Here is a 23,340-nt window from a genome sequence, read left to right on the forward strand (position 1 = left end):
TCGCTTAAGTGTATTGATATTGTGTTCTATTTTGTGAATGAGAAAGATGTAATATGCCTCGTGATTGAAAACACGCTTATAAACAACATGTTGGCAGTTCCACTAAGGGCTTACTTATTAGGTGTTTTAAGAACACGCATCCCACTCAAGATTGTGAAGAGCATGTAGTTGTATTGAGTTAGTGAGAGTTTATTGCTATTTGTATGTGACATGTTGTTATTGATAAGGATTGCTTATGCCTCAAGTAAAACATGTGTATTCATAGGTCTGTCACTTTACGTGTGATGTTGTGTTGGCATATTTTTTAGTTAGTAAAGTGACATATAGGAAAAGGAGACATCCGGTTATTAGTCTCATTATATGCGTTATTATTTTTGATCGATATGTTAAAGTTGTCACCATGCTTTGATGAATCTCTAGCGCCTGATTATGTATAATGATTGTATCCTGTTGATACATAATTATGCATGATTGTTTTGGGCTTGTGTTTATTGTGTGAGATTCTTGGTTTATTCTTATGTTGTGATGAGTGAATGTTTATTGTATGATTATGTCGTCCAAGTGGGAGACTGTTGGAATAATTTTAAGCGACTTCCATAATCATAATAATTCTCTCTATTATGAATCAAAGCATCTAATGGACAACTGTTAATGAATTAACGAAGGCATGTATGTTAAATAAACTAGCTTGAGGCATATTAGCTCCTTCTATCTCACTATTTTGGTCTGCCTATTAGACTAAATACCTCTCTAATTTTATGTCGTTAAAATAGGCCCAATAGGCCTGTTTGGTTTCATAAGAGCTGGACACCCTTTTATCTTTGGGGTGGCTGTCATGACAATTTGTGTGTGATGGTCTAACGGTTTTGGAGAGAGGGAGAGAGAGAGGAATTTAAGTGAACTTCTTGCCACTCCTTATTTTGTAGCTTCTCACTGATTCTGGCCGAGTGTAGGCGACGCTTTTCCGTTACTTATCAGAGGAGGTAAATCCTTTTACCCATAAAAATGTATGCCTAAACCGAATAAATTTTATGGTATATTCATATTTATAACTAGATTATTGTTTTATTTCTTGTTTAAACTGTGTTGAGACCAATTAATTCTAACAATACAGACAAAGGAGTCTATAAATTAATTTGGAATCCAAATTCTCATGATATCACCAATCACTCTGTATGTAATTAATCTTCAAAAAATAGAAAAGGTAAAAAGAAGTACTCCAGTCTCAAATATAATTTAGACACTTGTTGCATAAATATAAATATATGCGTTGATATCATCTGAGGTGCCAAAATAATCTTTGGTATTTTTATTAAATGGCAAATTAAAGGCCAACCTTATCATTCGGAAGTACCCATCACCGAGAGTTTCTGAGTTCGCTTATAGTTTTGGGAAACTGAAAGGGTGTAAGATGAAGAAAGCAGCTCAATTTTCATTTGAATATTAATGAAGGAAAGAACATCTTCAAGGCAAAGACAAGCTCTAGTGTTTAAACAACAAACTGACAAATCAATGAGTACTAAAATGAGCACATGAAAAAATTTTCAGCTAAAAAGAACAAGGACGGAGGATTAATTGGAAGAATTAAGTTGAGATATAAAAGCTTTAAGATATGATAGTCATGGGAATTGGGAAAGCTCTACAACTGTCCCACATTGAAAAGCTATATCATTTGAAGTAGTAGTGTCCGAATATAAAAACTGGCCAAGTCTTTGTTTGAAAGCATCTTTGCGCTTGGGGCAATGACGCAGCTAGTGAGGTTCTAACCGAGGCGCGTCTATTGCTGGTTGAAAACTATTTCCAAACCCCCTCTTGGGCCTGGGCTTGACCCTGGCCCTTGAGAATTTCTGGAAGGGCTCCCCAAGGGGTAAAGCCCTACAACTACAAGTTCAAATTTTTTATATTTTTGAGATTTTTATTTGAGAAAATTGCAAAACTTGATCCTTAAATACATTTCTCTAGAGTTTTATTTTTTTTTTGATAATTAGGTTATTCTTTGATAATAATCTATCAAATTATAATAATTTGTTAAATTTTAGACCCATGACTAGAGGCATTTGTTAAATTATCGATTATAATCTGTCAAATTATTTACTCTAAAAGAGCAAAATCAATAGATCAATGATAAGATCTAAAAATTCTTAATGATATCATTTTAATAAGTATTTGTCAAAATTATTCTTATTATTTCTCTAATCGGTAAGTGCAAATGTGAGGTGTGAGGAAGCAACATGCTCGAATTGGTAAATTCTAAATTCCTTTGTTGCTAAAGTTTTTTAATATATTTTCTATGCAAAACATAACCAGGTTAATGAGGAAAAAGAAAAAACAGGATTGGATTGAGCAAGATTTTAATTTTACACACACAATTTCACCAATTCTTCTTGCTCTACACATATATATCACCATTTTACATGTCTTTCGTGCAATATTACAGTAGGATTTCCCCAAAAATAATATAAATCTCCACAGGTTATTACGTTACTTTCATTCTTAAGACATACATGTTATTATCCAAGATTTAAGCACATTTGTCGGCATGAAAATGAAAATATTCTATACTTTTTTCTTCCATTTTTATTTTTCAGAAATCCAAGCTTTACGAGCTCAATATTAAAATCCAAGTGATGAATTAACTAATACAACTTGACTGAATATCCTATTCGATTAGTTGGGCACTTTTTCATTCGTTAAATTGGATTAAATGACAAAATTACACAACCTCTATATTATAGCAAGTTGGAAAACAAAATTCATTAAAAACTCATGATATAATAAATATTTGACGTGAAACTTGTGGTCTCCCTAGAAAAAATAAAAATAAATAAAAGACAAGCTGATTCCACTAACTGACGCATGTAGTACTCGTCTGGCGCACTTGAACGAATAAAGGTGCAGACAAAAAAAAAAAAAAAAAAAAACAAAAAACAAAATTGGGCCCATAAAACGATTTCATCGAGATACGGAAAGTAGGAAATGTGACTGTTTACTTGGTTGATTTAAATTTATAATTTGAGTTTATATGAAAATTTTTTATTATAACAAAAAAAATTAAATGTGACTGTTTTTAAAAATTTTTTATTGTAACAAAATTTAAATTCTAAACTCAAATCGATAAAGTGAACGGATAATCTAACCAAAAGCGACATATTCTTAAAGATTTCCTTTTTTGTAATAAAAAAAAATTACAAAACCTTACGTAACATTTCCTTTTCTTAAAAATATTTCCTTTACTTTAATCTCTCTTCCTTGATCCTTACATTCTATATATAGCTACTACCTACAACGCATAACCCACTCAAAATACACATAAATTAGGGATGGAAGAAATACAAAGAGATGAGTTGATCAAATGGGGAATACCAGAGGAAGAAATAGAAGAAGAAGAGCGTGCAAAAGTAGAAATATGGAAATACATATTCGGGTTTGTAGAAATGGCGGTAGTGAAATGTGCCATTGAGCTTGGCATAGCTGACGTCATAGCAACCCATGGACGTCCCATGACACTTCTAGAGCTGTCATCAGCCCTAGACTGTGATCCTCAAAACCTTCACCGGATCATGAGGTTTTTGGTCAACCGTGCAATATTCAAAGAGATCCTCATCAGAAACGACGCCGTCCCAACTGCATATTACGCACAAACACCTATTTCTCGCCGGTTGATGAGAACCGGAGAGAACAGCATGGCGGCGTTCATTCTGCTGGAGAGCAGCCCGCCGATGCTGGCGCCGTGGCACGGACTGAGCGCCCGTGTCATGGCCAGAGGTACCTCGGCGTTTGAGGCGGCGCACGGTGAGGACATCTGGAAATATGCCGAGGCGAACCCTGGCCACGCCCGGCTCATCGATGAGGCCATGGCTTGTGATGCCAGGGTGGCGGTGCCGGCAATTATTGACGGTTGTTCCGATGTGTTTGACGGGGTTCGAACCCTCGTCGACGTCGGTGGAGGCAACGGGACGGCCCTGCGGATGTTGGTTAAGGGTTGTCCTTGGATTAGTAAGGGCATTAACTTTGATCTTCCTCATGTTGCGTCTGTTGCAGAAAAGTGTGAGGGCATTGAGCATGTTGGAGGTGACATGTTTGAGTTCGTTCCCAAGGCTGATGCTGTTTTTCTGATGGTAAATATTTTGTAAACATATTGACATGTCCTTACCTTTTTATCCCTATATATGCTTCTTTTAGAATAATGTTAGAGGTAACGATACTAATGTTAAACAATAATGCTAGAGGAAACGATACTAATGTTAAACGCCATAAAAAAGTGAATCTCATAATATAGAGTCCACAAATAAGAACTATTTTTTATTATTTGTGGTGCTTGGCAAGGATAGTATCACAAAATTTTATTTTAATTAATACCAACTACAATATAAATATTATAATTGTTTTGCAAGTTTTTTAAAGAGAAATTTACTAATACCTTTAGTCATAATTGAGACGATTAATTATTCAATAATGGAGAAAGATCCATGACTAGCTAGTTCAAAACTATTTATAGTCACAACTGCTGTTTTTTTTTTTTATAGAAAATCACAGCTTACTGCTAAAAAACGTGGATTAGTATAACTAAATAAATAACTAAAAGGCGCATCCTTAAAGTCAAAATTGTTTTTCTTCATATCCAACATACAATGCAATTAATTGGTAGCCGTTAGGATTTTAGTTGGCAAGTACTTTTGGTAACCGGCGTTTATGGAGAAGATCAGAGGTGATTTTAGTTGCTTGATTGCTCTAAATATGGAATGTTTTTGTTGATGAAATTTAGATTTTGACAAGGTAATTTTAGAAAATAATTGAGAGAGTTATTTGAGGAAAGAACATTAGATTAATTGTATGTTGGGTTGTTTCTAGTGACATGAAAGTCATGGGGCTAATTGTAATTTTTGGATTATGAATTATTTTTGAAAAAATGTGCACTGATTAGTGGGAGTGTGAATTGTATTTTGGGTATATGAGAATTGATTATTGGAGACTTACCTTGCATGAGAGCTAGAGACTTTTGTTGGCGTGAGAAGCTGATTGCGTGAAGCTAATCATGTGGAGAGATTGAAGCTTGCATTTATTTCTTTAGATATATATGATTCAAACATCAAATCATATTGGTGAGATCTTCACGTACTTCACAAAGGTAGGCACATGAGCAACTTTGTTATATATACATAAGTAGTGTACGTGAATAGGTGGCCTTGAAAAAGAAAATATTAGGTAATCAAATGATAAATTTGGGGCATAGTTTTTATAGAAGAAATCTTTAGAAAAAGTCTATGTGAGAGTGAGTCTTTAAGTGTTGATTGAAGATTGTCTTTCGGGAGAAGGATTAGAAGTTTTTGGGAGAAAGTGCACTGCCAGCCGAAAGGATTTCGTCGTGCATTTTGAAGACGAGTGGTGCTCGCTGGACAATGCCATTAAGGAGATTCAACACGGCGGCAACAACGTCAAGGAGGAAGTCTTTGAATGTATAAGTCCGATTGGTGTCAGTAATTCTTTAGAACTTAGTGAATTGTTCATTGTCTGGGTGTGGCCTTGTAGATGTAGGTTGTTGAACCAAACTGCGATATCATTTTCTAGTGTCATTTAATTTTCCTGCATTATTTTTTGCTTAATTTCTTTAACGTCTCTGAGCATAATCGTTATAGTCAATCGTTAGTGTTATAAAAAAGTATTATAACACTCTCTGAAATACCTGCATAAAAAACAGACTTTTCAGTACCAAAGTCAAATGTTTAGTGTTACTCCAAATGTCACTTAACAATTGAACTAGAAACAATATCAAGTATACTGTGTCTAGTCTAATATTAATGTATTACGAGCCTCTTCTTTTTTTTTTCTTTTTTTTTCTTTTTGAGAATATATGCTACAAGAGCCTTAAACGTTATCTACTAATTTAGTATTCCAAGTATAATATGTTTTATTTTTTTTTTTTTTCCTTTTTGCTTCTCTTTTTATGGACATGTGACAGTGGGTTCTTCATGACTGGGCCGACGATGAGTGTATCCACATACTGAAAAAGTGTAGGGCAGCTATTCCAAAGGACATAGGGAAGGTGATAATAGCAGAAGCTGTAATTGGTAATAAAGAGCAACAGAAAGAAGACAACAAGCTAAAGGATGTGGGGTTGGTTCTGGATATGGTGATGATGGCTCATACTACAAAAGGCAAAGAGAGGACCTTGGATGAATGGGCATATGTTATTCGCGAGGCTGGTTTTAGCCGACACACCGTGAGGTCCATCGCTGCTGTCCAATCTGTCATCGAGGCTTTTCCAGCTTGAATATGTGTGTGCGCGTTTGTGTGCGTGTGTATACATACATATATATATATATATATATATATGTGTGTGTGTGTGTGTGTGTGTGTGTGTGTCTGACTATGAGTGTGAATTTAGGTTATCCACTTGTTATCTTTCTTTGTTTTGATATATAGGCATATATATATATATATATATATATTTATGTATGTATGTGTATGTATATGTATATGTATATGACTACGAGTGTGAATTTAGGTTAAGTTTTAAACTTGGCCTACTTGGATTTGAATAAAATGTGTAATTTTACTTCTAATATTGTGATTGGTAAGAGAAAAGGAAAAATAGAAAAGAAGAGAATGTATAAATATAGATAACTTACGTGAAGAAAATGAAATGGAAAAGGGATGGAACTTTTCCCTTGCTATATATACGTTTGGTAGAAATTTTTTTTCTCCAATTTTTCAAACTTTGCAAGTATCTAAATTTTTCAAACTTTGCAAGGATCTAAATCGGATTTCCAATCACTGGAAATAATTGGGTTTGTTTGGATTGTGAGTTCAAATTGTGCGGATTTAAAATTTTTTCATTTGAATTGTAAAATTTGAAAAATATTATTTGAATTGCAATATAAACTAACGTTTAAATATATTATTAAAATATAAATATCAACAAAAAGTGAAATCTAAATTGTAATGTACAACATTTTGGTTTGCCAAACATGAATTTGAACAATTTCTTGAATCAAATTGTGCCTTCTTTTTTCCTTTTTCAGATTTTTGTTATTGGTGCATGTATCTAATTTCATAATATCTAGTTTCTTCTTCTTCTTTTTAAGATTTTTTAATACAAAAAAACAATACCAACTTCCACTTTCCTTCTTCTTTAATAAATGAAAAGGATAAAAGATCTTTGCCCCACCACTCCACCAGTCAGTTGATCCTGTTTAACTTCCACTTTCCTTCTTTAATAAATGAAAAGGATAAAAGATCTTTGCCTCACCACTCCACCAGTCAGTTGATCATGTTTCATGCTTTTGAAAATAACCAGTCCAATAAATTTCGACACGATTTTTGTGGAAATTCATTCACATACCTTGTAAATGCCGTTATTTTTTTAATTTATTTCAACTCGTAATTTATCATCGGCGGTGACTGGGCTAGGAAAAACGCACATTCATGTTTACATGTACTTTTTTTTTGCTGGTTAAAGAGCATTATATATATATATATATATATATATATATATTGCTAATCATGTTAAAAGAGCGTTATATTAAGGATTAATTTAAAAATTCCCCATGATCTTTCTAATATTTTACCTCCTGAATTTTAAAAAGTAACATATATTCCTCCCGAACTTTATTCCGTTAACAAGTTTTATCATTTCGTTACAATGAGTGATGAAAATCATCATGTGTCACTTATTTAATGAGAATTGAAAACACAATTATGTTTATACCTTTCAGATTATTCTCTATTTTTGAAATTATATATAATTCTTTCTTTTTTTGGACATTTTCCCAAACATAAGTTTTCGACATTATCAGAAATCTCTCTCTTGTTTACACTCTTGCCGGTGGTGAGAGAAAAACAAAAGTTTTTTTTTGTTTTTGTTTTGTTTTGGGTTTAAGATAGAGTAAGTGAGAGAGTTTGAAAACAGTGGATTACATAGACTGTGCTGCTGATGCCTCAGTTGTGAGTGCGGTGAACGAGAGAATTGAAGCAGCCGCATATATTTTTCATCTTCCAAGGTCTTGGGTCATGATTAGTGTTAATAATGATGAAGATCTTCATTTTCGCAAGGCTGGTATGTCTTGGGATTTTGTTATAAGCTTTAGAACAAGCTTGTTTTTTTTCCAAAACCAACTTAGGCTAAGATTGAACAAAAAATGAGTTCTGAGTTTATGATCTGTTTTCTTAACAGAATTTGATCCCGAGGATTGTCCTCTTGACCGCTCAAGGCCTTGTTAAATGGTTTGTCCAGCTAATGCAATATCTTTAGATGATAGAAATTTAACATCACAAATATCCTATGCCGCCAATACAAACGATGGATTCAAGGTTTTTTTTTCATTTTTTTGTTGGAATCATTTATGTTTTTCATATTGGTTTTGATCTGTGGGAGATTGGTCTCCAGTTGGGGAATTCGAATAGCCGTGTTAAAATGAGTTTTTTTAACGCATTTGAGTTTTTTTTATATTTTTTTAATAATCTAGGAGTTGTTGCAAGGTAAATTTATGATAATATTCTCCTCATATGAGTCATATACCTGACACGTGGTGATTTACGTCACTTATTGTAACATAAGAATAAAACTTGTTAACGAAATAAAGTTCAGGAGAAACGGATATTACTTTTTAAAATTTAAGAAACAAAGTATTACAAGAGTCATAGTTGATGGAAAATTTTTAAAATTAATTCTTATATTAAACAAGCTCTCAGCAAAAGAGCTTTCTACATGTATTTGTACGTACGACATTGACTGGTTAAAGAGAATTGATCAAAACAATGTCATACAAAAGGATTTACTTTGTACTTTGAGCAAAAGAACTTTGTACATGTACGTTGACTAGTGAAAGAGATTACATTTGTACTCGTTTGGTATCAATTTTGAAAACGTTTTTCACGTTTTTCAAGAAAAAAAATGAAATCGAGAACAGAAACATTGTTTGGCCTAAATGAAGGACATGAAACGAAAATGAAATCGATTTTTGATTTAGTGTAATATGAGGAAGAAACTGAAAACTTTTTTTTTTTTTCATTTTTGCATTTTCATTTTCTCCTCCCTTACTCCTCTGAGAATGTTGGTCCTCTTTGTACTCTACTTCTCTAATTAATGGAGCTAACAATCCTGATGAAATCGTCTTCACCGGGCTAATGCCTTAGGGATCCACCGACTACAACCTCGCCGTCGTCCTACAGTTCCCGTCCTTGGGGCGGTGAATTCCTTCTGACCCATGAGGACGAAAAGCTCAAGAGCCCACCGACGACAATGAGAACCACCAACGGCGACGAGAACCTCCGACTGACCCACGACGACGACAAAAAGCTCGGAACCCATCTCCGCCCATGATTTCCTCCTTCACCGCACGATTTCCTCCTCCACTTATGCGCAATCTTCTTCTTATCTTTCGACGAGCTTCCTCCGATCTTGACCGCCTCCTCTGATCTTCCTCCGATCTGCAGTTTTCAATGCTTGACCGCCTCCTTCGCGACCGGAATCGTGATAGTCCAATCCAGAGTCACCTGTGTAGACCCCCAGCCACCCATCGATAGGGGTGGGTCATGATCTGAACGTAATGGGATGGTTGGGTCTTAAAATCAGATTTAGAATTATTATGTAAAATTATTAAAATGCCCTCTCAATTGTATTTGTTATAAGAAAGTATAGTAAATAAGATCTTAGTTACTATTATAACTGATTTGAGATTTTATTAACTATTTAATATATTCTTTAAAATACTATTAGATTTTTTAAAAATGTATAACTAAATGGAGTTTTAATTTTTTTATACTGAAAATAATCTCTCAATAAAACTACCAAACACATTTTTAAAAATAATTTCTATATGAAATTTTCATTTTTAATTTCATATAAAAAAATAATCATTTTAAATTCTAAACAAACCCTTTATGTTTACATGTACTTTGTACGTAGGACTTTCATGTCTATCAATCCACGTGGTTGATAGCCCATTAGGTGAGATGTTGTCGGGGTTCATGTTACACCAACATGATTTTCTTATTTTGTAGTTCTTATAGTCGAGTGGATGTGACAGGGATCAATTGAATATTGAGGTCTAAAATTTTGAGAATTGGCGGCATGCTGTTAATAAAAAGAATAACTTAAGGTGGAGTAAGTTATTGTATAAATTTGTATAAAAAAATTATAGCACACCACATAAAACCGTTCATATTGTATATCTCATTATTAAAAAATTAATCTAATAATAAAGATATAATCCCTACTAATGGAGTAAAATAATTTATTCCATTATAAAGAATCCCGTAAAAAATATCTTTTAAAAATGAAACTCTTATTTTGAATCACCATACCTGATATTTGTATTTTTTTTTCCTTATTTTGAAATGATTTTGACTCAATTTAACATTTAGAGTCGTGTACTACCTTATCATAAAAGTCCCTTAATTTTATTCTCTTGGAAAGTCGTTATGCTAAAAATAGTACCAAATTTAGTCTATGAAATAAAAATAAATATGCGAAAATAGTTTCTTGTAAAATCGGAGGTCAAGGTTAGTGTCAACATCGGAGGTTAAGGTTGGGTCGTTGGAACCGAGGTTTGAATTGAGATCAATTTCGACTGAGGCTCCAACGTCTTCCTAACACTAACCTTTTCCACGCCCCTCCCTTAATCCCAGGCCGACGTCCGGCATGACCCCAACCTGAATCCAACCCTGACTTCAATGCTACCACACCTTAATCCTAGTCTCTACTTCGAGAAAAATAAATTTGTAGTTCTAAGAAAAATATTTTGAAAACAAATTTTACTCCATTTTAAACAAAAAAGTTAAGACCAATTTATAAAATAGAAAACAAAAATAAGATTACTAAAAGTATGTTTTCTTTAAAAAAAAAAAAAAAAAAAAAAAAAAAAAAAAAAAAAAAAAAAACACTTTTCATTTGAAAAAAAAATAGAATAGGGTCTAAGGTTTGTCTTTTTTTTTTCTCTGTGGACTAAATTAGGTAGATCACTTTTAAGCACGATCATTACTCTTGAGCAGCGAAAATAATTAAGGACTTTTTCATATGTCCAATTTTAACAGTTTGTATCATAAACTTTAATTAAAAGAACGTCATAAAACATATTTGTGGGTCAACTAGTAAATCCTTTTTTTCTTTTTTCTTTTTTTCAAAATGTCTCTGAAGTAGTAGAGAGTACTGATGTCAAGGTTGCAAATCCATACTTCTTTTTTCTAAGTGCGTGAGCAGGAAAATTTGTTGAATGTCTCTCTGTGGACAATGGACGGCCAGGGTGGGTAAACCAACACCGGCACATATATTTTGATTATTTTCATTTTACCGATTTAAGTTTAGAATTTAAAACTCTTAGAAACAGTCACATCTAATTTTTTATTATAATAAAAAAATTCTCACATAAAATTACATATTAACTTAAATTAAAAACTCAAATTAACAAATGAAACGTGTCTTTCTTTAGACTTGGGCACTTATTAATTTACTTGATTTGTACCATGTTTGAGCGGATGAGGTTTCTACTTTCTAACGTTACCTCCAAGTGAGAACCTTGTCGGCTTGTCTTCTAATCTAATAAATAAAATCATAAAAAACGAGCCAGCAATTAGCAAATGACACGTTGAAAGTCCCACATCGATAGCGTACAAAGAACAGAGCCTATAATGCATATTATAAAAAGGTTGCTGATACAAATGTCAAAGCATCTTTGCGCTTGGGGCAATGACGCAGCTAGTGAGGTTCTAACCGAGGCGCGTCTATTGCTGGTTGAAAACTATTTCCAAACCCCCTCTTGGGCCTGGGCTTGACCCTGGCCTTTGAGAATTTCTGGAAGGGCTCCCCAAGGGGTAAAGCCCCACAATTCCTAGTTTAAAATTTTCCTCTTTTATGTTGGAAATAGTTGTTTCAACAATAAAAATTAGCATAACGAGAATGTTATGCAGTTTATTTGTTGAGCGGTTGTCTGTAGATAATATGTTTTGGCTGAAAATTTTGAAAATTAACTTGTTGCAATTCATATTAATAAATTTGTTCGAATATATTTATTTTATTTCATTTAAAAGGTTAAAATTGAGGATTTTTCAAAGTTTCAAAATAATTTTTTTTCATGATTTTGCAAATTATCTTCATTTTGTTCATTTTGAAAAGAATAATGTTAGGAATATTAACTCGAATAATATTAGGAATATTAACTTAAATTTATCGATCAATTAATAAAAGAGATTGCATTATCTTATGTATCAACCAATTAATAAAAGATATTGCATTAGATGATAACTTATGTACTACATTAGTTAATACATAAAAATTAAAATTTGAGTTAGTATCTCTAATATTACTCTTTTGAAAATTAACTTGTTGCTATTCTTTTTACTAAATTTGTTCAAAATTTAATATTTGATTTAAGCGATTAAAAATTGAGGAATTAAAAAATTTGTGTTACATTTAAAATGAGATATTAAAATTTTTCATCGAACGTGTTTTTTCGACACTGATTTAATATAATCATCGTCATAATAAGACATTGTAGCAATTTTACAAGTTGAGATGACAACTTGTCAAAATCAGAAGTTCAAAAGGTAAATTGTTAAAACCATATAAGTTCAAGAACAAATGTGTAAAGTACCTGAATAAATTTTTTTTTTTGTTAAAAAACTTTTTTAAAAAAAGTTATTACAAACATAATTTGGATTTGGAGCAGATGATGATTCTTAGGGACTTTAATCAGTAGGCTAGCCTATTGATAAGGTCAGTTTTTAGCCGTTGAATTTAATTAAAATCACATTAAATTAAAAAAATATGCAAAATAGATAATTTTAACATAGATTTAAAAGCTGAAAAATAACTTTAGCAGTTTATTTTTTCCAAACCTCCCTAGTTCTTATATTAATATTTTCAATTTTACATCAACTATGTTGTGGTGGTGGTCTGTTGGTGAAGAAAATGAATAAAGGTGCTCATATTAAACACAAATTATTTAACCAGCGCAAAAATAAAATAAGATAAAATGAAAGCCCTAAATACAATGAACATTGACGAATATCATCCATTCAAGCAGAAGTCTTCCCCTATGCACGTGAACCTCGATTCTCAAGTCTAATTCTTGGCTGCCATTAATACTCTGAAGTCTGAAGTGTGAATCAAACATTATAGAGACCAAAATGCAAAATGTGTAAACCAATTTAATTCAAGATTAGTGGGCAGTGACAACGATTAATGGCCAAACAAAAGAAAAAAAAATGAGGTTAATCAGGTTGACCCTCAAGTGTAGTCAGCACCCTATCAAACAAACCAATACAACAAACAAACAAAACACCTTTTTTTTTTGCCCCTTTCTTCAAAATCTCATCTTTTTCTTCGCCACCTTACAAACTTCCCAAATTCAGCGAGAAAATTTATCCCCAGAGGATCTCGTGAAAAAATGGCATTTTCGGTATTATCGTCTTCTTCGCATCTCTGTCTCCCGATGAAGCCTCGTAGCTTTATCCCAGTTCGGTGCTCGTCGGCGTCGGTTTCGAGCCGATCGAGGTCGCTGCAATTCGACCTGAAGAAGTATTGGACGACGCTGATAACGGAGATCGATCAGAAGCTCGATGAGGCGATTCCGGTCAAGTACCCGGAGCATATCTACCACGCGATGCGGTACTCGGCCCTCGCCGAGGGCGCCAAGCGGGCCCCGCCGGTCATGTGCGTCGCCGCCTGCGAACTCCTCGGCGGCGACCGCCTCGCTGCTTTCCCCACCGCCTGTGCCCTAGAAATGGTTCTGCCCCAAATTTTCTTTTTCTCAGATTAAAAAATCGTGCTCTTTAGTTGCTTATCACTCGTTTCTGGACTAAATTGTTGCAAAATTTTGCTTAGAAATTGTATTATTAAGAGAATGAGGAGGAGAATAAGAGAAGTACTCCTTTCGCCATTTCCTTTTTTTTTTACAAAAAAAAAAAAAAAATTAATAAATATAGTTGAATTGAGGCTTGAAGATAAGAATTAAGAAGGTTTCCTTAGATGCTCACGGCTTTGCCTTTTTTTCTCCAATTATTTTATTTTATTTTTTGGCTCGTTCATCCTTTATCTATATCTTGCATATTCTTCTAAAACTTGATAATCGCAATGTTTGGTTGGAAATTGTACAATCAGGAGAAGTATTGGTTTGTCAAAGATTTCTTCTTTATTTATTGTTTTTCCCGATTTGTTCTTTCATTGGTTATCTTTAATGCCACTGGTTTCCTATAACGGGAAGTCGTTACCTATTTTTGACTGAAAATCTGTCGTCATTTAGATGAGCATCAGAATCTTGCAATTTGGGACGTCAATTAATCTAACATTTTTTACTGAAGACTATAATATGAAAAAGAAATAGCATTACTACAATTTGGGAAGTCAATTAAATATAAAGTTGTTCATTGTTTCAATTCTTTTTTTTTGACAGGTACACGCTGCTTCATTAATCCATGACGACCTTCCCTGCATGGACGACGACACTTCACGTCGAGGCAAGCCCTCCAACCACACAATCTACGGCGTTGACCTGGCGATCCTCGCGGGCGATGCACTCTTCCCATTGGGATTTCGCCACATTGTCTCACACACGCCGTCCGACCTGGTGCCAGAGCCCCGTGTCCTCCGCGTGATTGCCGAGATTGCCCGTGCAGTTGGGTCCACTGGGATGGCTGCAGGGCAGTTTGTCGACCTGGAGGGGGGACCCAATTCCATCGAATTCGTGCAGGAGAAGAAGTTTGGCGAGATGGGTGAGTGCTCCGCAGTGTGCGGAGGGCTCCTGGCAGGCGCCAACGATGAGGAGATACAGAGGCTGAGGAGGTACGGTAGAGCTGTGGGGGTTTTGTACCAGGTGGTTGATGATATTCTGGAAGAGAAATCAAAGAAGGGTCATGAAACAGATAGTGCTGAGAGGAAGAAGAAGGGTAAGAGCTATGTAGAAGTTTATGGGGTTGAGAAGGCAATGGAAGTTGCAGAGGAGCTTAGAGCAAAAGCCAAGCAAGAATTGGATGGGTTTGAGAAGAAATATGGTGACTCTGCCGTACCACTTTATAGCTTCGTTGATTACGCCGTTGATAGAGGATTTAGCATTGGCAATTCAAGTTCATAATTGGACTTTTTTCCTTGGCGAATCAAGCCTTAAAAAGTTTAGCAAAGTGTGTGGATTTCACTAGTCATTTTATGTTCTTCTCCGTCAAAGATACCAGGATGAGAGATTTGTGTTTCCCCAATTGTGTAACTCTTGTTACGGGTATTGAATTGAATTGAGAGAACCACATAGTAGTATAGCACTAAACGCTGTTAGAACATGAATACATGAATTATCATACATTCATACTTTTCTTCGTTCTTTTTCGCTGAGGTCTTTTCCTCCTTTTTATAAATATGGACGGTTTAAGGTAGCTGAAAAGTAAAATTTCCATGCGTCTTGACTTTGTAGTTGCAGCTGTTTAACGACATCAATTTTTGCTTTAACTTTTACCAGTTGGTCATTGTATTCTTGTAAAACTCTTGCCACCTTGAGAACTTTGCATCAGGCGACAAAGATGGCCATAATGGAATATGTCGTTGACACGCTTTTCACGAACTGCTAAGCAGGAGTGCAGTGGATGCTTAGAATAAAGAGTCATAAAAGTTGGCTAGACAGGCTAAGTTTATGTTATTTTGCGCTTGATCTAGAAGAGAGACAATGGGTCCACCAAGTAGTTTCTTAATAAATTTGAGATGTATTAGTATATGTATTTTTTAATAGTGGTATCTATGTTTCGGCTCATTCATGCAGTCTACAAAGCTTGTTCACTTTCTAATATTAAAGGCCTTGATTTTGGAGGTCCCAATATCATGTGAAAATTTAATTTATTTGAATTCTAACTTTCTGATGGTCATATTCCCATAGGAAGTATACAAAATGATTATTTTTACAATCCATGTTTAAGATATGTTTTTAATTCAACAATATTATCAATCTGTTCATTTTATGATTATTGATACAATATAATTCCAAATATATCCTTTTTAATCTAGGTGGTTGTGAATTTATATAATTGATTTTAAAAGTTAATTTACTAGGGATAAAAATATCAATACTGATTGTTTTACAGACTTGTATGCAAATAAAACAAGTTGTAGACATTTCTTTTTTCATCAATTATAAAATGGACATATATGTTACTCAAATGGCCCATCAAATCTTTGAGAAAAGTGTAAGGTTGTATACCATTTTTAAAGTCTAGTTCATTATTCCTATGAAAATTAGGCTTCTTTTTTTTGAAAAAAAAAAAGCAATTATATTTCAATTCCAAATCATTAGAAAAAAATGAAAGGAGAATGTAGTATATAGAAGATTTTTAAAACTAAATTAAGTAAATAACAGATTTTAAAATTATTTAAAATAAATAACAGTTTACGTTATAAATAATTTATTTACCACATTTATCATGTAAATAGTTCATTTACTGCTATTAAAAATATTTTTTCACTTTAATTTTCTCTTCACGGCTTGTAAAAAGAAAATTTTCCTTGTAAATATAGATTTTAAAAAAAGATTTATCACATAAGTTATTTTTTATTAGTTGTAAATAAAACTTTTATATTTATTGATTTATTTACCATATAAATTACTATTTGTTCTAAATAGATTTAAAATCTATTATTTATTTAATTTAGTTTAAAAAATATATGAAAGTTTGTGAAAAGGACAAAAAATTGAGCCCATTGGGCTGTCTTGTTCACATCTAGGCCCAGTTACAATTGCCCATTCCACCATCGTCTTCTTCGCCGTCCGGAGCCACAAGTACAAACAACAAACAAAAACAAAACTATAATTGCCATTTTTATGCAGGAAGAAGTGAAAGGAAACTGCCTGGATAAGGCGTTCGTTGGCAGCCATGGTCAAACCCAATCAATCTCTTCCTCAAGATCCAATTTCACCACCACTATTACAATTCTCCAGCTAGAAAAAATAAGATAAAGGAAAACCGAAAATGGAGACGACGGAGACCGAAAGCAATGGCGGATTTGAGGGCCTGGATCTGCTGCCCTCGGCTCTACTTGCGACCATCTTCACGAAGCTCGACGTGCCGTCCATCTGCTCCTGCGCCTCCACTTGCAAGACCTTCCGATCCTGCGCTTCTCAGATCCTCTCTTTCCTCCCCACTTTTCACCTCCCAGTGCGTCTCTCTCTTCTCTCACCGAATCTCAAAATTACGCATAAATGCACGATCTTTGTCTGTTTGATTTTCAAACTTCGATGGATGATTGCTGTTTCAGGAAATCGCACCTTCGATGGATTCGCTGCGGCCATTGTTGCCACCAAACCCGTTCCTGCGGAGCTTAAAAGTTGACTGTGGTCGGCTCGATGATTCGGCCATCCAGATTTTGGTACGGCCTTCTTTGCACGAGCTTTGCCTGCTTAATTGCGCGGATTTTAGCGGGAAATTGCTTTCTGAGATCGGTGGCCTGTGCAAGGACCTAAGGTTTGCTCTTTACATGCTTGTGCATGTCCGTATGGCTGATGATTAACATTTTGGTTCTGAGTTTGTCTTCTAAGCTTTAGTTATGGTTGAATTAATTACTGGGATAATAACAAAAGTACTCCCTCGTATTTTTTATTTTATTTTATTTTTTTTTGTGTTTTACTTTAGGAAAGTTAAACATATTCCTTGCATTTTAGAAATGTGTTAAAAATCTCTCCTCTATGAGGTAACAAATCGTGTTAAAAACTTACTTTTTGATTAGCTATTTTTAGATAGTAGATGCAGCATTTCCGAAAAACATAAGGTTGAACGCAACAATTTGATAGAATAAAGAGGAGGTTTTAGTTTTTTATTCCAAAATGTTACTGGTAATTATTATTTGGATTTTTTGTGGGATATTGTTGTTTGGATTTCGTTAACGGGTATGTATGTATTTCGCTCCCCCAGGTCTCTCTGCTTGGGGTCTGTGGCCGAAAAGCGAGGGCGGGCTGTTCATATTTCTGATTTGGAGGAGTTGCTCAGTGGTTGCACTCAGTTAGAAGTAAGGAATTGAAAAATCAACTGGTATTAGAAAGCTTGTGTAGGAAAATGCTTGTTCAAATGTAACATGAGATAAAGTCGGTTGGTCTTGGAGGTGTTAACTCAAGTGTTTTGGCATTAAAGGATTTAACATATGAAGAAATTGGCTTATATGATGAAATTGATGTGGATAGTGAAATTTGAAATGTACCTAATCTGGAAATCCAATCTGCCCAACTATTAATGTAGGATGTCTTATGTTATGCCCTTTTTGTTTTTGTTTTTGTTTTTTATTACACCACTCTTTCATTCTACATGTGCCATTAGTAGGCTTGTAATTTCCCTGATGTAGGGTAGTAATCCTATTACTCTATTAGCCATGTCAAAATGAAATTTTATTAAAATCTCTTTCTCATCTTAGAATGAACAATTAAGATGGGTTTTCACTTTTGGTGATATAGGCATTTAATGTAGCAGTTGTATCTTTACTCGTTGTCTATTTTCTGACATGTATTGTTGCTATTTTGGAAGGCACTTGTCTTGATGTTTGATGTCTCGTTATTTCTTCGTCATAATTTTGCTCGAGTGTGGACTTTGGCATCAGAAAAACTCACTTCTCTTGAGATTGGCTACATTTCGTCTGTAATGGTGACTGAACTGCTTAGTCCAAATTTGGGATTTCATCAGTTGCCTAATCATATTCGACCATCCATATTGCCTAGCATTCAGAAATTATGCCTTTCAGTCGACTATATAACCGACACCATGGTCACTACTATTTCTAAAGGTCTCATCTCCTTAACCCATTTGGACCTTAGGGATGCACCCCTCATTGAACCAAGCATTACACTTGATCTCACAAACAACGGTCTTCAACAAATTAATCAGCATGGGAGATTGAAACATCTCTCATTGATCCGGAGTCAGGAGTTTCTTCCCACCTATTTCAGAAGAGTCAATGATCTCGGACTCCTCTTTATGGCTGATAACTGCGCAAACATGGAAAGCATATGCCTTGGAGGCTTTTGCCGTGTTACAGACACTGGTTTCAAAACAATATTTCATGCATGCTCCAAGTTGTTCAAGCTCAAGGTGTCTCATGGGACTCAGTTAACTGATTTAGTTTTCCATGATGTCTCTGCTACTTCCCTTTCTTTACTACATGTTAGCTTGAGATGGTGTAGCCTTTTAACTAACCAAGCAGTTGCCAATTTGGCGTCTAATAAGGACCTAAAAGTGTTGGATTTGAGATGCTGCAGAAACCTTGGGGATGAAGCGCTTCGAGCCATAAGGACTCTCACGAGATTGAAGGTTTTACTATTGGATGGCTCTGATATAAGTGATGTGGGATTGTCATTCTTGAGGTCAAGGGTCATACAGTCGCTAGTTACATTATCTGTTAGAGGGTGCAAAAAACTTACAGATAAAGGCATCTCTGCTCTTTTTGAGGGTTGTTCTATAACGGAGTTGCGGGAGTTGGACCTGTCAAATCTCCCCAATCTCTCCGATAATGCTGTCCTGTCACTGGCAAAAGGCAGAATTCCAATTGTTGAATTGCGGGTGCGACAGTGCCCACTCATTGGTGACACTGCAGTCATGGCATTGGCCTCGATGCAGGTTGATGAAGAGAGGTGGCACGGCAATGGTTTACGTCTTTTAGATCTCTTTAACTGCGGCGGTATCACTCAACTTTCGTTCCGCTGGTTGAAGAAACCGTACTTTCCAAGGCTGAGATGGCTGGGAGTGACGGGTAGTGTAAACAGGGACATGGTAGACGCCTTGGCTCGGAATAGACCATTCTTGAATGTGGCATGCCATGGTGAGGAGCTAGGAGCCGAGCAATGGGATAGCTCCGACGGTCTGTACATGCATGACTTTGATGAAGTCGACGAGCTTGAACAGTGGCTTTTGGAAGGTGAAGGTGATACGGATGATGAAGAGATGGCAGATGCAGAACTAATGGAGTAAATATTTTTAGTAGGATTTAGTTTATGCGTATAAATGTCTGCTTGTTGAATTGGTTTGGTATTCTAATACTGGACTACTTAGAATCTTGCCAGTGTGTTGTTGTATGTTAATTTACTTTTCTTTTCTTTTTTCTTAATTAATTGGTCAAAGTGTGTGTAATATAATCTTATGTAAGTCGAGGAATAGCATCAACTCGTACTTTCTGTGGATTGTGATGCAAGTATCAAGAAATAGTTGTAACTTGTATTAGTGTCATGGGAGGATAGTCCGCGTTTGTTTCAGATAGTACATTAATGTGAAATGAGGTTTAGAAATGCTGTCTTCTGATATGTATGTATATATATTTATTTGTTTTGTAGTTTGAGGCTTGATTTTTAATTCATTTAGTACTTTCCAAGGTTAATTTCTTAAAATATCCAAGTTTGGGCCTCGGTCTCTTCCAGGACAAGTGTCGCGGACAACCGGCTTTCTTTGATATATAATCTTCTTAGATCTTGGTGCTCATCCTTGCACTAATCTTGCAAGAATGCTTCTAATTTCTAAACAAAGTGCCCTTTCTGGCTTTAGCCGAAAAAAAAAAAAAAAAAAGCCCTTTATGGTGGGGACTTCAGGAAAAAGCGTTGGAGCTGCGGGTAAAATTAATTTGGAAAACTGATATGATGTTGACAAACATCAGCTAGTTCAAGTGTTACTCTATTTTTTTCATAAAGAGGGATAAGAAGAGAGATTTAAGTTCCATCCGGGTTCCATATCTTTTTCGTTATTGAGAAATTCCGAGCCCCCACCAGTGAACATAGTAGACCTTATCAAATTTTAGTTGAAGAATAAGTCACCGCTATCAAATCAACGCTGCACAATCTATTACTATTAGTCCGGCAAAATCTTTTAGGCTCTTGTTGGTACGCACTCGCTTGGTGGATGGTGATCCTTAGGTTCTTCATCACATCAGTTCAAGAATCAACCCCACTAACCTTTGTTTCTTATGGTTCATCATGTAATGGATAATATGGGAACTTTTTCAATGGTACATCCCTAGCATGAGGTTTTCGATACCTTTTGCTGCTCCTGCTGGGTGCCCACTGAAAATGACGCTGTCTAGCTTTTTCACGTGTTAATAATCGTCACTGCCAGAAAATTCTGCGGTAATTTCTTTCGTTTTCTGGGACAAAAATCTTGCTGTAGGCCTATCTGTTTCATGTAATGATCTAAACCAAAGAACCATATAAATGTGCTAATAAAAGTTGCATCAATGTTGAACTGAAGTCTGTCTTAGTAATCATGAAGTTTCGATAAGAAAATTATAGGTGGAGATAAGAAGTTCACATCATATTTAATTTTTTTTTATTTTATTTTTCAAAAAAATCGTAGGAAGAAGTGCAAAAAAAAAGTGCTAATAAGGTCTTAATAAAATCTCACGGCTTAAAACTTTGCCTATCGATAGTTTTTTTTTTCATTGTAAAAAATGTTTTTTGAAAAGAAAATTCATCAGTGACCTGAATCATGATAGTCTTGGGTCTCTTGACCGAGTAAAGGGAACCAGGTCAAAAGTTTACCTGTGTTGGTGTCGAAAAGGGACACATAAAAAGATGGGCATAGAATCCCTAAATTCTATCTTGTCTGAAGCCTAAACATATTGTGATTTATTTAGAATGACTAAGATCTATCTTTCTTGGCCAATTCTGGGACTTTGTTAATCAAACGTTGCAACATTTTTTTTTTTTTTTTGGGTATGCTAAACATTTGTTTAGCCTAAACTAGAAATGCAAGATATATATGATTGGGAATTGATACATCATGGTGCAAAAGAATATGCTCGGAGACAAAAATGGAATATACAACCCACGGACACGATCAAGTTATTCCAAACTAGCTGTAGAGAAAAAAAATCCGTTCATTTCACTGATTTGAGTTTAGAATTCAAGTCTTGTTATAGTAAAAAGTTCTCAGAAACAGTCACATCTAACTTTTTTACTGAAATAAAAAACTCTCACATAAAGTCACATCCCAACTCGAATTAAAAACTCAAATGAACGAACTAAACGTGCTCTAAATTTTTTTTGGCTGATAACAATTTCTATATACTAATATAGAAATTATCTTTGACTTTAGAATTTTTTTTTATATATAAACTTCACCTAATATTCGAGTTTGAAATTTCTCTTTTAAACTCACACCACCGTCCTTATCAATTAGGCATCTTTAATTTTTAGATTGTTGGTACTAGGATGTGGTATCAAAGAATATGCTTAACCAAAATCACATTTGCTAGAACATGAAGGGTTTTTTTTTTTTTTTTTTTAAATAATAACATGATTTCCTGAAAGGAAGCTTTTTTTATCATGATTCCGAACCTTTTTTTTTTTTTTTTTCCCCTTCCACGAGAGGGAGTAATGGATCAAATTCGCTTTTTGCTTTTAGTTATGAAATTCACGTGTAAGGGGAAAAAGATGCATGTATTTGCTTACTTTTTATTTTTATTTTTACTTTGATTGCTCTGATCACATGTTAATCGGGAAACAGTTTTAAAATGGTAAAGACGAAGCTGACCAATTAATGTGGTTTTTAACACATGGATTTTCTTAAGGATGAAAAAGTAGTACTAGCTGGATTAATATGGTTCAATCCTTTTACTAATTTATACAAAACATTTCCACTCGCTCCCCCTCATTTACGCATTTACCAAATATTCGTGAATATTAGAAGAATTTATTTATCAAACAAATAGTAAATAACAAATACTTTTTTTTTTTTTTTGGTAAATAACAAATACTTTACGTTGTAGAATCGATCTTTTTTCTTTACCAAACTGCTTTTTTGCTTCTTTAAATAAATAAAACTTTTTTTTCCTCAGAGGGAAGCCACTTCATCTGATGATTGAAGTTCAAGTAAAGTCAGAAGCAAGCAGGTTATAATGGCGTGATGCCTTTTTTAAACCAATCAGAGCAAATTACCTTTTCTATATTAACAAAAAAAAAAATTGCATTTTTTTATGATTAGCCAAAATCTACTGTTTTTATGTTTTTCTTTTTTATTCTTTTATTATTTATTTTTGGATTTTTCATTATGGGGTATAAATTCTAAGGTTACATTTTTCTTCTGTAATCGAAAGAGAGAAAAAGAGTCAAATAGAAACGAAAGAGTAAAAACTTGAAGATGATGCCTGGTAGGGAGAAAATACGTGTCCTGTGTCCACGTTGGATGAATATAAAGGTGTCTAGATTCAATGAACGTTTTAGAGCTTGCCAATAATGCATTCTATATATGCTTCTATTTAAAAAAAAAACAAAAATACACCCAAAAAAAAAAGCGCAGCCTATGCCGATGACTCCATGCTAACCAATTTGATACTTTTAATAGCAAAAGCTTCAGAAAATCAAATAAAATAAATTTATTAGTTGTGGAGTTTACTATCCTAACGAT

At 34.4% G+C, this 23,340-nt stretch overlaps 4 protein-coding genes, 2 non-coding genes and 1 pseudogene across 6 annotated transcripts; 5 read left to right on the forward strand and 2 right to left on the reverse strand.

Moving 5' to 3' along the window:
- The first annotated feature begins 1,724 nt into the window (after positions 1-1,724).
- On the forward strand, positions 1,725-1,875 carry LOC112092746. The gene has a single exon (XR_002902731.1). It is a non-coding gene; the product is annotated as a U4 spliceosomal RNA (small nuclear RNA).
- Positions 1,745-1,954, reverse strand: LOC112092744 (annotated as a pseudogene).
- A 1,366-nt stretch (positions 1,955-3,320) lies between these two features.
- LOC21384756 (acetylserotonin O-methyltransferase) lies at positions 3,321-6,271 on the forward strand. The gene is made up of 2 exons (XM_024169623.1): positions 3,321-4,118; positions 5,960-6,271. Exons 1-2 carry the CDS (start codon positions 3,321-3,323, stop codon positions 6,269-6,271), a joined length of 1,110 nt encoding a protein of 369 aa, XP_024025391.1.
- Positions 6,272-11,668: 5,397 nt separating this feature from the next.
- Positions 11,669-11,819, forward strand: LOC112092747. Its single transcript, XR_002902732.1, has one exon. It is a non-coding gene; the product is annotated as a U4 spliceosomal RNA (small nuclear RNA).
- On the reverse strand, positions 11,689-11,889 carry LOC112092745. The gene has a single exon (XM_024169624.1). It carries the CDS (start codon positions 11,887-11,889, stop codon positions 11,722-11,724), a length of 168 nt encoding a protein of 55 aa, XP_024025392.1. The 3' UTR covers positions 11,689-11,721.
- A 1,346-nt stretch (positions 11,890-13,235) lies between these two features.
- Positions 13,236-15,308, forward strand: LOC21384757 (heterodimeric geranylgeranyl pyrophosphate synthase small subunit, chloroplastic). Its single transcript, XM_010104349.2, has 2 exons — positions 13,236-13,724; positions 14,391-15,308. The coding sequence occupies exons 1-2, from the start codon at positions 13,386-13,388 to the stop codon at positions 15,066-15,068; spliced, it is 1,017 nt and encodes a 338-aa protein (XP_010102651.1). The 5' UTR covers positions 13,236-13,385; the 3' UTR covers positions 15,069-15,308.
- Positions 15,309-16,769: 1,461 nt separating this feature from the next.
- Positions 16,770-20,175, forward strand: LOC21384758 (F-box/LRR-repeat protein 10). Its single transcript, XM_010104350.2, has 4 exons — positions 16,770-17,127; positions 17,228-17,433; positions 17,881-17,974; positions 18,484-20,175. Exons 1-4 carry the CDS (start codon positions 16,942-16,944, stop codon positions 19,918-19,920), a joined length of 1,923 nt encoding a protein of 640 aa, XP_010102652.1. The 5' UTR covers positions 16,770-16,941; the 3' UTR covers positions 19,921-20,175.
- The last annotated feature ends 3,165 nt before the right edge of the window (positions 20,176-23,340 follow it).

The sequence above is a fragment of the Morus notabilis genome, unplaced genomic scaffold (assembly GCF_000414095.1).
Source record: "Morus notabilis unplaced genomic scaffold, ASM41409v2 Scaffold1741, whole genome shotgun sequence".
NCBI classification, from domain to species: Eukaryota; Viridiplantae; Streptophyta; class Magnoliopsida; order Rosales; family Moraceae; genus Morus; species Morus notabilis.